At 38.0% G+C, this 15,312-nt stretch overlaps 1 protein-coding gene across 1 annotated transcript; it reads left to right on the top strand.

Moving 5' to 3' along the window:
* Positions 1 to 621: 621 nt before the first annotated feature.
* On the top strand, positions 622 to 3,866 carry LOC128644391 (zona pellucida sperm-binding protein 3-like). Its single transcript, XM_053697019.1, has 8 exons — positions 622 to 804; positions 891 to 1,009; positions 2,286 to 2,389; positions 2,457 to 2,634; positions 2,705 to 2,825; positions 2,909 to 3,000; positions 3,400 to 3,533; positions 3,640 to 3,866. The coding sequence occupies exons 1-8, from the start codon at positions 646 to 648 to the stop codon at positions 3,864 to 3,866; spliced, it is 1,134 nt and encodes a 377-aa protein (XP_053552994.1). The 5' UTR covers positions 622 to 645.
* Positions 3,867 to 15,312: the final 11,446 nt, after the last annotated feature.

Genomic DNA, 15,312 nt, shown 5'->3' with positions numbered 1-15,312 from the left:
TTAAAGCCGTTATGACGGAATGGAACGTCATAACTAACGGCTGTCCTGAAGCCTTCTGTGCTTCAGGGATTTAATCGCGGTCTGGAGGGCGTTCCTAGGATTGTAGGGACGCCCCCCAGATGCGATCCAATAATTGAAATCTCGCGATCGTATGCACGATCGCGTAGTTTCAATTTGTCTACATCGGAACAGTTGTTCCGATGTAGGCACTTTAACCCTGTCACGAAAGGGTTAACATTGCAAGTTTTATGTGTTAAATACAAGTTTAGATTGACTATAATGCAAAATCATTATATCATGTGAGAGATATGTGCAGGTGTGTGTGATTATCTGCTCCAGCTGAAATGTATCTACAGGTGGTGGGATGGTATAAATGTCTATTTGTCTGCAGTTTCTGATAGTGCTTTCTCTGCAGTGGTCAGAATGTTTTTTTTGGGGAAACTGAGCTGGCTGTGCCTGTTGTTTTTGGTAGCTGGTGTAACTTGCCAGAGGCCTGTTCCTGCAAACAATTGGTGGCGCAACTATCCTTCTCAGCCTGTTATTGGAGTTTCTCATGGATTTAACAGGCGGTATGAAGTGTTAGGTCAATCCAGGCAGCTCTCTGAACAGCTTTCACCTATCAGTGTGCAATGTCAAGAAGACAACATGGTGGTCACTGTACAAAGAGATCTGTATGGAAAAGGAAAGCTAGTGAAGGCCTCAGACCTAACTCTAGGAACCCAGCGTTGCCAACCAAGCCCCCAGAGTACAAATACTCTTGTGATTTTCCAGAATAGGCTTCAAGAATGTGGTAGTGAATTACAGGTAAGTAACAAAATGTTGGCTAAGAATGTATAACCACTGTAATCCCCATTCTACACCAAAGACTTAATTTTATTTTTCTCCCCTAGATGACCCCAGAATTCCTGATCTATAGAACCAGTTTGACCTACAACCCAACTCATGTTAATAATGCTCCAATTATCAGGACCAACAGTGCTGTGGTGCAAATAGAGTGTTATTATCCAAGGTGAGTACCCAGCAAGACCTAGATTCATGCAATCTCAGTAGCATGAACAGTCCAATGTTGAACACTCTAAAATTAAAGGATCATTAGATCCTAATATTCCCTTAAATGCTAGCTGAAAATTGAGGCTGTAGTGCCAAACCATACACCTTACACACATTCTGTGCTCACTTATGTATGTCTCTAATTAGCACACAAAGGTGATAAGTCTTTTTAAAGGGCTCTTGAGTATTGTGGTACACTTTTTCTGAATAAGTAAAGTTTGCTAGCAAAACACTTAATTATGATACATAATTGCAATCCATATTTAAGTTGATTATCTTTCAGAGAGAAATAAACCTTTAAATGTAATCTGGTTTTAAAGGGCCATACAACTCCAAGTTTGTCTTTTTAAATCTAATTTGGTCTTTTCTCATGGTATCCTTTTGTTAAAATGCATAATCGGGTATGTTCAGGAGCAGCAATGCACTACTGGAAGCTAGCGATTGGTGGCTGCAGTTATGCCTCTTGTCCCTGGCTCCCATGTGTTCAGCTAACTCACAGAAGTGCATTGCTGCGCCTTCAACAAAGGATTCTAAAAGAATGAAGCAAATTTAATGGCAATAATTGGACATTTATTTAAAATTGCATTCTCCCTCTGAATCATGAAAGCAATGTAGGTATTATGTCCTATAAACAGCTTCTCTGCTTCCTTTATAAATACTCTTTAGCTCTTTATTTAGCAGTGGACTTGTTAAAGCCCCAGCCTGGCATTTTGAGGTCAGCTACATACTCATGCCACTCCAGATCTGCTTTGTCTAACCAGTGGTTTACTTTATTTGCCCACAACCAGGAGAAACATAATAGCATAATATATAGCGTTACAAAATAAGGGTGTTAAAACGGTCACTGATTTGAATGTCTTTTGAGTCCTGTATTTAAAGGGACACAAGTGCTGTAACAAATATTTCCTAGTTGCAATATTGCTTGCACAGAACTGGTTAAACTCCATTAAAGGGACATAGTGGGGAAAGTCATACTGTAATTTTAAAACTATCCCCGGCAAAGGATTAAACACCTAGCATTGAGTTGCTAAAGGGCCACTTGAGTGCTGCAGAGCATTGAAGGGTTGCTAGTGGTAAAATGCATGACTTTCCCCAATAGGTTCCTTTAATATCCGGTATGCACATGCCTCTTGTCATGGTCTGACTTAATTTCCAATAATGAGAACTGTTTATAGAATTTAATTCTGCTCTACAGAAAAGACAAAGATCTTAAACATTTTCTGAACGTCTTCTAGACATGACAATGTGAGCAGCAATGCCATCAGACCAACATGGAACCCCTTTAGCTCAACAGTGTCTGTACAAGAGAAGCTGGACTTTTCCTTGCAGCTCATGAATGGTAAGTATGCTTGCATTTCTGGGAGCCTGGTATCTGGCATTCTCAATCTGACTTGTTGTTCTTGCAGATGACTGGAGTGCTCCAAGAGTCTCTACAGTTTTCCAATTGGGTGACGTTTTCAACATACAAGCCTCTTGTGCCACTGATAACCATGTGCCCATGATGTTGTTTGTTGACAGCTGTGTAGCTACATCATCTCCAGATCTCAGCTCCACTCCTCGCTATGATATAATTGCTCTGAATGGGTAAATTACACTTTAATGGTAACTAATTTAATGAAAACAAAAACTTGGTTAACTATTTATTGACTTGTAGATGCTTGATGGATGGGAGGCAGGAGGATTCCTCTTCAGCATTCAGGTCCCCAAGGCCCAGATCTGATATCCTTCAGTTTACAGTTGATGCTTTCAGATTTTCTGTGGTGGCTACATCTACAGTAAGTGTTTATATCCTTATTGAACAGCTCTCAAGTCTGTGGCATTCAAACTTTGAATCCTGACCAATATCTTTATCTTCTAGATCTACATTACCTGCAATTTAAGGGCTGCTGCAGCAAGCCAGACACCTAATCCAGAGAATAAGGCTTGCTCTTTTAACAAAGCTAGTAACATGTGAGTCCATTGTCTGATATGGATAGCACTAGAACGTGGTTTGTTTTATATACCTAGGTAGTATTAAACAGACTTAACCTATTAAACATTGGTTTAGCTCTATGACAGCAGTGTTTGCAGTTGTTGTACATGGTGCTCAACACAAGTACACACTCCTTAGGCTTACCTGTATGATAGAAAAAAAATCTTGGCATATCTAGTTATGATTAAATATAATTATATATTTTCCCCTTATCAGTTCTAATGTTCAACTACACTATGAACTGTAGCCATATTCCGTACCTGGTTGAAGGTTGTCACTTCTACTTTTTTAAACCTAAATTTACTTTCCCCATGATGTTTTTACACACCCTTTCCTGTTCAATATGCAAAATTTGTGTTGTATGTTCCCTTCTACAGCTGGTCTCCTGTTGAAGGTACAAGGGATATCTGTAGGTGTTGTGATTCTGGAAATTGTGTGTCTCCTCAAAGCAGGAGACTTGGCCGAATCTATCCAGGACCCAGAAATATTGGAAAGCGAGAAACTAGAATAGGTGAGTGTCTAGTTATATAGGGCACTAAATGTTGATTTTAACTTACTGTATTTGACAGTATGGTTACATACTCCCTAAATGACTGATTTGTAAATTTAATATACAGGTGCCAAATCAGAGGAAGAACATGGCTTGGCCACTCTGGGACCTCTGATGGTAACTGGCGCAGACCATGGCAAAGCACTGGCAGTGACCCAGGATTCTAATTCCAAGCCTCTGGATCTCTGGTTGTTCATAACAATAGGTTCTCTAAGTTTTTCTGTTGTGGCTGCTGTTGCTTTAATTGGTGTATGTCTAATTAAGAAACCAGTCTTGCAGCCTGGAAGAAAATAAAGAATAAAAATAAACATTGAGTACTGTCTAATAGCTTTAAAAAAAAAAAAATATATATATATTTTTTAAAACCTTTATTGTGCTCTGGACATTGAGTATGTCAAAGATGCTGCTCTGCAAATTCAGGGCAATTGGCACCTTAAAGTAAGTCACATAGCCATGCCACTTCCAGTTAAGGATATGGCTGATCTGAAACAGATATTATCAGGTATTTGTAGAGCGCCAACAGATTCCGCAGCGCTGTAAACATAGTCGGTGTACAGGATAGCTTTTGTAGGGGTCAAGTGGGTAGAGGGCCCTGCCGAGAGTTTCACTGTTGTAGTCGGCTCTTCAGAAGCGATCTGTAAGCAGCTGGGCCCATAGGCTTACATTCTAAAGGGTTCAAGGGGAAAGCAATGGAGTTAGGAAGGTTAGTGTTGGTTGTATGCATCCCTGAATAGTAGAGTTTTTTTTTTTTTGTTTTGTTTTTTTAGGGAGTGTTTGAAGCTGTTAAAACTAGTGGAGAGTCTTATGGAGCGAGGCATGGAATTCCACAAGATGGGAGCCAGTCTGGAGAAGTCCTGTAAATGGGAATGTGAGGAAGTAACAAGAGAGGAGGAGATCCTGAGCTGATCGAAGGGGACCGGAGAGTATCTAGGGACAAGTTCTGAGATGTAGGGGGGAGCAGTGCAGTTGAGAGCTTTATGTCAGGGTGAGGATTTTATGTTTAATCCTAGAGGCAAGAGGAAGCCAGTGAAGGGATTGGCAGAGAGGTGCAGCAGATGAAAATCGACGAGTAAGGAAGATGAGCCTGGCAGAGGCATTCATAATGGATTGTAAATTAGCTATGCGGCAGCTAGGTAGACCAGAGAGGACGGAGTTGCAGTAGGCGAGGTGGGAAAGGATGAGAGAGTGGATTAAAATCTTGGTTGTATCTTGTGTAAGGAAATGTCTAATTTTAGCAATGTTTTTAAGTTGGAAGCGGCAGGCTTTAGCCAAGGACTGAATGTGAGGAGTGAAGGAAAGATCTGAGTCAAGTGTGACCCCCAAGACATCGGGCGTGCGGGGTAGGGGTAATGATGGAATTATCAACAGTTATAGAAATTTTGGGGGGTGGAAACAATGGAAGAAGGGGAAAAAAAAAATAAGGAGTACATTTTTGGAGACATTTAACTTATGGTAGTGAGAGGACATCCAAGATGAGATGTGAGAGACAGTTAGTGACACGGGTTAGGAAGGAGGTAGGTCTGGTGCAGAGAGGTAGATTTGGGTGTCATTAGCATACAAATGGTATTGAAACCCATGGGACTTTATTAAGGAACCTAGTGACGACGTGTAGATTGAAAAGAGAAGGGGACCAAGGACAGAGCCTTGAGGTACCCCAACAGAAAGTGGTAACAGGGTAGAGGATGCTCCGGAGAAGGCTACACTAAATGTATGGTTAGTCAGATAGGAAGAGAACCACGAGAGCTGTGTCACAGATGCCGAAGGTTTGGAGCAGAAGAGGGTGGGCAACAGTGTCAAAGGCTGCAGACAGTTCAAGGAGGATAAGCAGAGAGAAGTGGCCTTTGGATTTTGCTGTAAGTAGGTCATCGGTAACCTTGACAATTGTGTTGAGTGATGGGAATGAAATCTAGATTGCAGTGGGTCAAAAATATAGTTTAGTGTAAGGAAATGGGATAGATGTGTGTAAACTAGCTTTTCGAGGAGCTTTGAGGCAAGAGGGAGTAGGGAAATAGGGTGGTAGTTGGAAGGCGAGGTTGGATCGAGGGAAGGTTTTTTTGAGGATAGGTGTGACCAGTGCATGTTTTAGAGATGAGGGAAATATTCCAGTGCTGAGGGAGAGCTTGAAAATGTGTATGGGGGTGAGGGTAGAAGAGAGGGAAGGGAGTAGCTGTGAGGGGATGGGGTCAGGGGAACAGGTAGTGTGGTGGGAGGATAGTATAAGGGCAGAAACTTCATCCTCATTAACAGGGGCAAAAGAGCTGCATTTTTGGGTGATCGTTAGCTTTTGAGGGGGTGGGAGATTGGAAGTATGTTGAGAGCTGATTTCACTTCTGATGGAGTAAATTTTGTTGTTGAAGTGGCTGGCAAAATCTTGAGCTTAGAGAGAGGTTGTGTTAGGAGGTGGGGGTGGGCAGAGAAGAGTGTTGAACGTGGAGAACAGACATTTAGGGTTAGAGGAAAGAGTAGAGATGAGATTAGAAAAATATTGTTGCTTATAAAGATAAAGGGCAGAATAGTAGGAGTTCAGGATGAACTTGTAGTGAAGAAAGTCAGCCGAACTCCAAGATATACATATGTATGCTCTGATCCTCGTCTCATCTTGAGCTAGATAAACACACTGGCATTATAGGTACATAACTTTCTAACTAAGCGTACTGCTTCTGCAGTAAAGTGAAGGTGTTCAAAATAAACAATGCATGAATTGACCATTTATTAGAATGTCACTCTAAGGGATTTAATTAAGCTGAGGATTAAGAAGCTTTTCACTAAGATCATGATCTCAGCCTGTAGGGCAAAAAACAAATGTCTGTTTTTCAGATTTTAATGGCATGTTAACCCGGATATATATCTGTCCCTAATAAGCCTGAGGCTAGGTAACAAACTGGCAAGTTTTTCCTGTTCCAGTAATTATCATTTTCAGCAAGTTCAAGTGTCTGGCTACTAAAAACAGATTTGTAGCCAACAGGGTATAGGCCATGGGTTTTGTTTTCTCCTGACATTTTCTGCCCTATAAGCCCACTTGTGCTTTTCACAGAAGATAACTTCCCACAGCAGCCTGATTCAATTTAAAAGGACAATCCAGTGCTTAAATACAATACCAGGCAACGCTCTCTTTAATAAAGGATTTGTATAGCTGTAGGGTAGAATGTGTGTATATAAAAAAATGTTTTATTTTTATTGAGCTTATAAAACATACAAGGAAAATGTTATACAGTATACAGGCCATACATTTTGGAGGAGTCGTTAAAAATGTAACCAATACAATAACATTTCAGAAAGTATTAACATATTCTTAACCTTCAACAGCTTAATTGGTAAACCATTCCAACAAAAAATATTTTGTGTATTATTATAGCATAGGTATAAATTACAACACTTTTGAGCCTAAGGACATCTGACTAAATATAACCAACATAAGTATAAGCTATTTTTTTTTTATATTTTTTTTTTTATTTTTACAATTGGATATTTCCCATTGTTGCAGGCAGTAATTGGGATTAGTAGAGTTTTTTTTTTTTTTTTTTTTGGGGGGGGGGGGATAAATATACAGATGGAAGCAACTTCCTAAGCACTGGTAATAGTGGTGTAGTTTTAACGAGATGCCATTGGTATATTTCCAGTAGTTTGCACTAATCTCCTCTAGTGTAAGGGATGGTGCATGAAACAAAGTCATAGCAACTGTTTGTTACCCTATAAAGTAATATTCCGGAATTGAGTATCAGTGGTGATATGACTATGTATAGGAATTATAATTATTAAGATCTGAGGAACAATATATAAATATTTATTGGTGAAGAACATCTATAGGATATATTTTCTTGTTAAAGTAAACTGGGGGGGGGGGCAGAGTGGGATGGGCAATAGGATAAAAGGATTGTAAGATTTCCATTAATACTAGATCTAAATTAACCTTGCATTATTTCTACTGGTCAGGAGTGGCATATAGGAAACCTATTCAGGGATTCTAATACACTGTCAGATGTCTACTAATGGATTCAAGTCATAAGGGAGAAAAATGTATTATATATTTAAACTCTGTTATCTATCCTAACTAGATTGATATATACTTATCTTTGCTGAAACCTGGTGGGGGAGAGGTATAATAGACATAGCTATAGATTACGATTCTCTTTACATTTATAGAGTATACTGGTATCAAATATACTAGTCATAGTTGCTATCATGTACTGTTGTAAGATATATAGAGAACTGGTCTGCCACATCCGCATGGGCCCTATACCCCATGGCAGAGGATGTAAAGTTCCAGTACTCTGTTAATTACAGTGTACGACCAAACTACAAGAACATCTATTATCCTAATCTTAATTTTCTTCCCCTAGTCTCAAGTAGAAACCTCATGTCAAGTCAGGTACTATCTGTAGGAGTTGGGAATATAAGTTTTTTTCCCCATCAGTATTAACCCAGTTGCTATGCTATCTTACTAACCCATAATGTCGTTAAACAGAGCCCTTCAGGTAGACAATATAAAATTTAACACTTGGACTCATTATAACTGCTGTAGCTAAGGCTGAAGACGAAAACGTTATCCTTAAATGCTATAACAAAATGAAAAGGCAGTGCAATACATATTTGGACAACATGTGATAAGTTATAAGCTCAAGATAAGTTTCTCTCTTTATTATGGATCACAGAATGTATTAAAGGGACATGAAACCCCAAAAAAATTATTTCAGTAATTAGGTAGAACATACAATTTTAAAATAACTTTCTAATTTACTTCTATTATCTAATTTGTTTCATTGTCTTGGTATCATTTGTTGAAGGAGCAGCAATGCACTACTGGTTTTAACTGAACATATGGGTGAGCCAATGACGATCAGTATATATATATATATATATATATATATATATGCAGCCACCAATCAGCAGCTAGAGCCTAGGTTATTTTCTGCTCCTGAGCTTGCCAATATAAACCTTTCAGCAAAGGATAACAAGAGAAGGAAGCAAATTAAATAGACATACATTAGAAAGTTGTTTAAAATTGTATTCTCTACCTGAATCATGATAAAACAATTTTGGGTTTTATGTCCCTTTAAGGAGCAAGTCCTGACTTAACTAAAACTATTGTGAACTAAAAGCAAATGTAACTTGATTATTAAAGAAGTCAATTAGAGCACTTGAAGTAAATGAGCATCATCTTGCTAGTTTCGGGCTATAAGAGACCCCCCCCTTTTTTTTTTGTAACATTGTTATATAAAAATTAAAATGTTAACGAAATATTAGTAGTATACTAGCAAGTAAATGGGAAAGGACTGCCTGTAACAAAAACCATTACCAGCTACACTGGGACTGCCAAAAGCATAATCAAGTTCGGGTTGTATGAGTCAGCTTTGATCCATCAACGGTTATTGAGCAGGGCCAGACTGGGAAATCAGACCGGCCCTGGAAATTTTATAGACCCCCTCCAGCATACAATATTATTATTAATGTCCTGTACACTTTATGGGAAAGGTGCAATATTATTATTAATACTAAACACAATTGCAACAATTTATAATAGGTAAAAACTAACATGCTTTAATTGCATAGTAACACGAACCTGCTCAACGGAGCGCTCCTGGGGTCTTTAGGTAGCGAGTTATGTAGGCACAGATAGAGAGAGGGTATGGGGACCGTGTCCCTAGTAAATGTATCTTCCCAGTTGATACTCACAGGCGGCAACTGCTCTTCCCAGTGCGTCTGCAAACGCACCCATAACATATATTGTAACCAAAAAGTGGGAAAAGAAAATAGCGCTCCAAGCCCAGATGTATAAAATGCAAAATTTATTCCAAGGTATTTAAAAGCATACAAAGGTAAAAAGCGGTCAGCACAAAAAAATGCAAAAAACAGGTACGAGAACAGGTGCAAACAGCAAACGTTTCGTGCTCTTGCGCACTTGATCACTGCTCAGAGCAGTGATCAAGTGCGCAAGAGCACGAAACGTTTGCTGTCTGAAGCTGGCCCATTTTTGGTTCAGAACCTGAGTTGCACTTGCTGATTGGTGGCTACATGTTGCCACCGAATAGCAAGCACTATCCAGGGTGCTGAACTAAAAATGGGCTGGCTCCTTAGCATAGATTCCTGCATTTTCGAACAAAGCGAGCAAGAGAACAAAGACAAATTGATAATAGGAGTAAATTAGAAAGTTGCTTTAAATTGCATGCTCTATATGAATCATGAGAGGAAAAAAATTTGGGTTTACTATCACTTTAATTTTTCTTTAGTGTCCCTTTTAGTTTACATTTAGAAGGGACTATAAGCCTGCTTTATGGGCATTCAGGCTGTCAAAACATGTATAAGTCACAATATAAAGCTTTACAGAAGTTTTTACAATTCTAACATTAGCAGTTTGAGAAAAAAAAACCCACATTTTCGAAATGTTTGCCTTTTTCAAGATGGCTGCCCCACCATATGACCAATACTTTCATCACGATCAGATGTAACTCTAGGTCACAAGATTTTGTTTTACAGCAAATTTCACAGCTTTAACATAAGCGGTTGGAAAGAAAACACGTTTTTGAAATTTTCGTGTAAACCAATATGGCTGCCACAGCTTGTGACCAATTCCTTCAACATGAACAACTGTGACTCTAGGTCCCAATATAAGGTTATACAGCAAGTTTCACAGTTCTAACGTAAGCAGTTGCAGAGAAAATAGATTTTCAAATAATCACATAAAACAAAATGGCTGCCAGATCATATGATATACAGCCTCCATATTATGCATAATAATTGTCACCATAGATTGTCAATAAACATGGCAAAAATAAAGCATTTTTGTAAAACGGTTTTTGTTTTATTATTAATTTAAATATATCGTTAAGCAATTTTGAACAATTCAAAATGGCTGCCAAACCACATGATGTATCAACTTCTCTTGAACAAATCTGAATGTTACTCATAAGATAACTCTATAAACAAAATTTCAAGTCTGTCCCATAAGCGGTGTCGGAGAAGAAGATTTTTATAGTTTTTAAAAATGGCGCATACAAAACAAAATGGCCGCCAAGCTGTGCAATGTATGGCTTTCAAATTGCACATACTAATGCTCACTATAGACCTCTACAATTTGCAGAAGTTTCATGAAAATTTGCAAATGTCTTATTTCACGAAGGCGACTTTGCAATGCGAATTTTAACTGCAATATTGTCTTTAAGGGTTATGACTATATGTAATCATGTGTCTATTACACTGTAATATTGTTAAATATTGTAAAACTAATGTATAAAGTTCAAAATTACGCAATTAAATGGCGATAAAAAGGTTAATTTCTCACAGCAGCCATGTTGATTATGGAAAAATCGCAATTTTAACAAACTTGGTAGAGGACCTTGCAAGGAGCATATGTGCAAAATTGCGCTTTATTGCATTAAGCAGTTTAAGAGAAGAAAATGTTTAAAGATTTTTGCAAAATGCAAGATGGCTGCTACATCATGTGACCAAGGCACTTCTGTTGAGCAAGGCAAATCTAATTCATAGCAGCACTGAGCACAGCAAGTTTCAAATTTGTAACACAAGCAGTTCCAGAGATAAAGATTATTAAGCGTTTCTCGAAATTTGTCGCAAAAAGCAATATGACTGCGTAACCTTATAACCTATGAGTTCAATATTGCATGAGATGTAGCAGAGCAATAGGCTGTACCAGCATACCTGATTTCAAGAGCTTTGCTTTAGCAGTTCAAAAGTTATGGGCAATAGAAAAAGTGGCGGAATAATAAAAATAATAATCCTGACAATAACAATAGGTTGTCCTGCAACTTCGTTGCATGGTCACCTAATAAATATAACAATACCCTTTAAACAATAAAAATTACAAAACCATGACCATGGTAGGGGGAATTAAGCAGCAGTCTTAATATGTTAAACAAAACTGTCATAAAAATACACATCCTTAAAAGGCACTCAGGGGTATATACAGAACATAATCCCCATAAAGCACAATATACCTGATATGCATAAGAGCGCTATGTGCAAATACAGTTGGTAATGACAGAATAATATAGCAATAATAATAATACGGATGAGGACAGTCCAGCAATGTATTTCATAAAAAGGTGATGCAGTGCAAGATGCTAAATTGATGTAACCAGAAACAAGCTGGTAATTTGCAACTGTAAGCCGTATATGCAAACAACTTAGTATAAGATTCAAGCACACGTTGAATTAAAGGCAGTTCAGCAATTATCCACAATGAGGGTTGATTCTCAGCACAGCGAAGTAACACAGATGATAATCACAGTGCAGATTATGTGGGGTTAATAATTTGCAGCTGCAAAACAGTTCATGCATGAAGTTAGTAAGCATAAGCAATAGCCAACATTTTGCCAAACATAGATCCTTATTCTTTAAAGCATACACCAGAGGAGGCAGAAAATATAGCACACAGTGGTGCCCGTGGACCAATAACTTAAGGGAACTCCTACAGAGAGCTGTACTCTCATCTAAGGGGCCCTTCGTTAGTCTCACCACTCCCTGGTAACTGGAAGAATTCTCTGATGGATGTAATCGTTGTAGCCAATAGACTGTCACAGTCCTCCGTTACTTGTGCTGCAATGTAGGTAAACATTTTTCCCGCTACGCCATGTATGTAGCAACAACTTGTCTTTCACTCGGGTGGCCCTTCCCGAGACATGTTAGAACATGCAACACGTGTTTCGCCGCTAGGAACTTCCGGTGCGGCTTCTTCACTTCATATCCGTGCTACTTGCATTCTCTTACTCCCGGAAATGTTATACCCTAATTGTGGAGGCTCAGGTTTTGTTTTAACCTCTTAAGGACATATGACGGAATTTTTCCATCATAAAACAATTGAGCAAACTGAAAGCTGTGTCCTTAAAGGGTTAAATCCTCCAAGTAATCTATTTGTTGCTATAATACAATGTTTATTGGGATATACAAAGACTTCTTATATTTGTGAGAATAATCCAATATTCTATTTGTAAATTTAAAACATAGTCATAATTACATGTGAATCGCTTACTATATACAAATAAAGTGCATTCTACACATATAGATGTAAATTATTCTAACATAAATTTAGAGAAGGGTGTTTTATCATAGCTTGCATTTGATTGAAATTCACTACATCAGGTACGACGCCAATGTCAATAATATCTATTTATTCATATGGAATATGGATTCAGTGGAAAATAGATCAAGGTCCAAGCTAGTACCTAGAGATTAATTTGGGGATATTTACAGAATATCACTGTGATACATCGCCAAGGACTGTCAAGTTAAAGAAAGGGAGCATAATTAATCTCCTCATTCAAACCATTGAGATTCATAGTGTCCATGTTATATATCCATTTACACTCCGCTTGTAATAACTGCTTATCCAAATCTCCTCCTCTGCCTTGGAGATTTATCAATTCTAAGCCCCTCGCTTTTAAAGAAGTTGCCAAGCTATTATGATGAGTGTAAAAATGTCTGGCTACACTACTGTCCTTAAGATTTTTGTTCTTAATGTCCCTTTTATGTTCTTTCACTCTATCACAGAGTTCTCTATAGGTTTTACCTATATAGGACATGGGGCATGAACATGTGATCATATATATAATATATATATAACGTGATGAAACCCTATATTACACTAACCAGGAGAGTAGTGGAAATAAAGAGGGTATCAGATTTATAACAGCAAATGGCAGAACATCAGGGCTATCTTTAATAAGCATTGGGAAGTCTTACATACAGACCCATTTGTCAGGGAAATAGTGAGGGACAGACCCTTGATGACCCCAAGAAGGGCTCCAAACCTAAGGGATAATTTGGTACATAGTCACTTCAAAAAAGCCAAACCAAAGGGTACATGGCTTTCTGCTCACAAAGAAAAAGATGGTAACTTCATCTGTTGCAAATGCATTATATCTAAAAATATACAGAAAGGTGACACAGTACTAGATAGACACAACAATAAACATAAAATTAAAGGACACATTACATGTCGTAGCGAAGGGGTTATATATATGATCACATATTCATGCCCATGTCCTATATAGGTAAAATCTATAGAGAACTCCGTGATAGAGTGAAAGAACATAACAGGGACATTAAGAACAAAAATCTTAAGGACAGTAGTGTAGCCAGACATTTTTACACTCATCATAATAGCTTGGCAACTTCTTTAAAAGCGAGGGGCTTAGAATTGATAAATCTCCAAGGCAGAGGAGGAGATTTGGATAAGCAGTTATTACAAGCGGAGTGTAAATGGATATATAACATGGACACTATGAATCCCAATGGTTTGAATGAAGAGATTAATTATGCTCCCTTTCTTTAACTTGACAGTCCTTGTCGATGTATCACACTGATATTCTGTAAATATCCCCAAATTAATCTCTAGGTACTAGCTTGGACCTTGATCTATTTTCCACTGAATCCATATTCCATATGAATAAATAGATATTATTGACATTGGCGTCGTACCTGATGTAGTGAATTTCAATCAAATGCAAGCTTTTATGATAAAACACCATTCTCTAAATTTATGTTAGAATAATTTACATCTATATGTGTAGAATGCACTTTATTTGTATATAGTAAGCGATTCACATGTAATTATGACTATGTTTTAAATTTACAAATAGAATATTGGATTATTCTCACAAATATAACAAGTCTTTGTATATCCCAAGAAACATTGTATTATAGCAACAAATAGATTACTTTGGAGGATTTAAAACAAACCCTGAGCCTCCACAATTAGGGTATAAATTTCCGGGAGGAAGAGAATGCAAGTAGTACTGATACGCTGTGAAGAAGCCGCACCGGAAGTTCCTAGCGGCGAAACACTTGTTGCGTGTTCTAACATGTCTCAGGAAGGGCCACCCGAGTGAAAGACGAGTTGTTGCTACATACATGGCGTAGCAGGAAAAAAGTTTACTTACATTGCAGCACAAGTAACGGAGGACTGTGACAGTCTATTGGCTACAACGATTACATCCATCAGAGAATTCTTCCAGTTACCGGGGAGTGGTGAGACTAACGAAGGGCCCCTTAGATGAGAGTACAGCTCTCTGTAGGAGTTCCCTTAAGTTATTGGTCCACGGGCACCACTGTGTGCTATATTTTCTGCCTCCTCTGGTGTATGCTTTAAAGAATAAGGATCTATGTTTGGCAAAATGTTGGCTATTGCTTATGCTTACTAACTTCATGCATGAACTGTTTTGCGGCTGCAAATTATTAACCCCGCATAATCTGCACTGTGATTATCATCTGTGTTACTTCGCTGTGCTGAGAATTAACCCTCATTGTGGATAATTGCTGAACTGCCTTAAAGGGATATTCCAGCCAAAATTGGAATCCACATGGATGCATTTCGGTATTGAACAGAAGCAATTTTGTAATATAAATAGATTAGCAAAAATGCTTCTAATAAAAGCTATAGCTGTTTCAAAAGTGTATTTAAGTATGCACCGTGCACCAGCATTTTAAACACAGCATTTGCTCAGAGAGCCTAAGGTGTTTGTATCATCTGGTAATGACTCAATTTGTTAATTGCTGACATAATACAAGCCCCACTGAATATCTGAGCAGCTGAATAATTTAAAATATGGGTGCAGTGAAAATATTTAGCTATACTTTACATGCACGTGCAGAGAAAAATGTTAACTCTAAAACAGTGATAACTTTTATGAGAAGCATTTTTGCCAATACATGTATATTGCAAATAAGTTTCTATTCAAAGATTTAATAAATCTATGTGCATGTAAATTTTGACTGGTATGTTCCTTTA

This window comes from Bombina bombina, unplaced genomic scaffold (assembly GCF_027579735.1).
Source record: "Bombina bombina isolate aBomBom1 unplaced genomic scaffold, aBomBom1.pri scaffold_773, whole genome shotgun sequence".
Classification (NCBI taxonomy): Eukaryota; Metazoa; Chordata; class Amphibia; order Anura; family Bombinatoridae; genus Bombina; species Bombina bombina.
Note: the sequence above shows the minus strand (reverse complement) of the source record. Positions and strands in the feature narration are given on the sequence as shown.

Bases quoted from the DNA above. Each gene is read 5' to 3' on its own strand.
- LOC128644391 (XM_053697019.1), top strand. From the start codon at position 646: ATGGTGGTCACTGTACAAAGAGATCTGTATGGAAAAGGAAAGCTAGTG. The intron at 3,001-3,399 runs GTGAGTCCATTG...TCCCTTCTACAG, and splicing joins TTTAACAAAGCTAGTAACAT to CTGGTCTCCTGTTGAAGGTA. The intron at 3,534-3,639 runs GTGAGTGTCTAG...TTTAATATACAG, and splicing joins AAAGCGAGAAACTAGAATAG to GTGCCAAATCAGAGGAAGAA.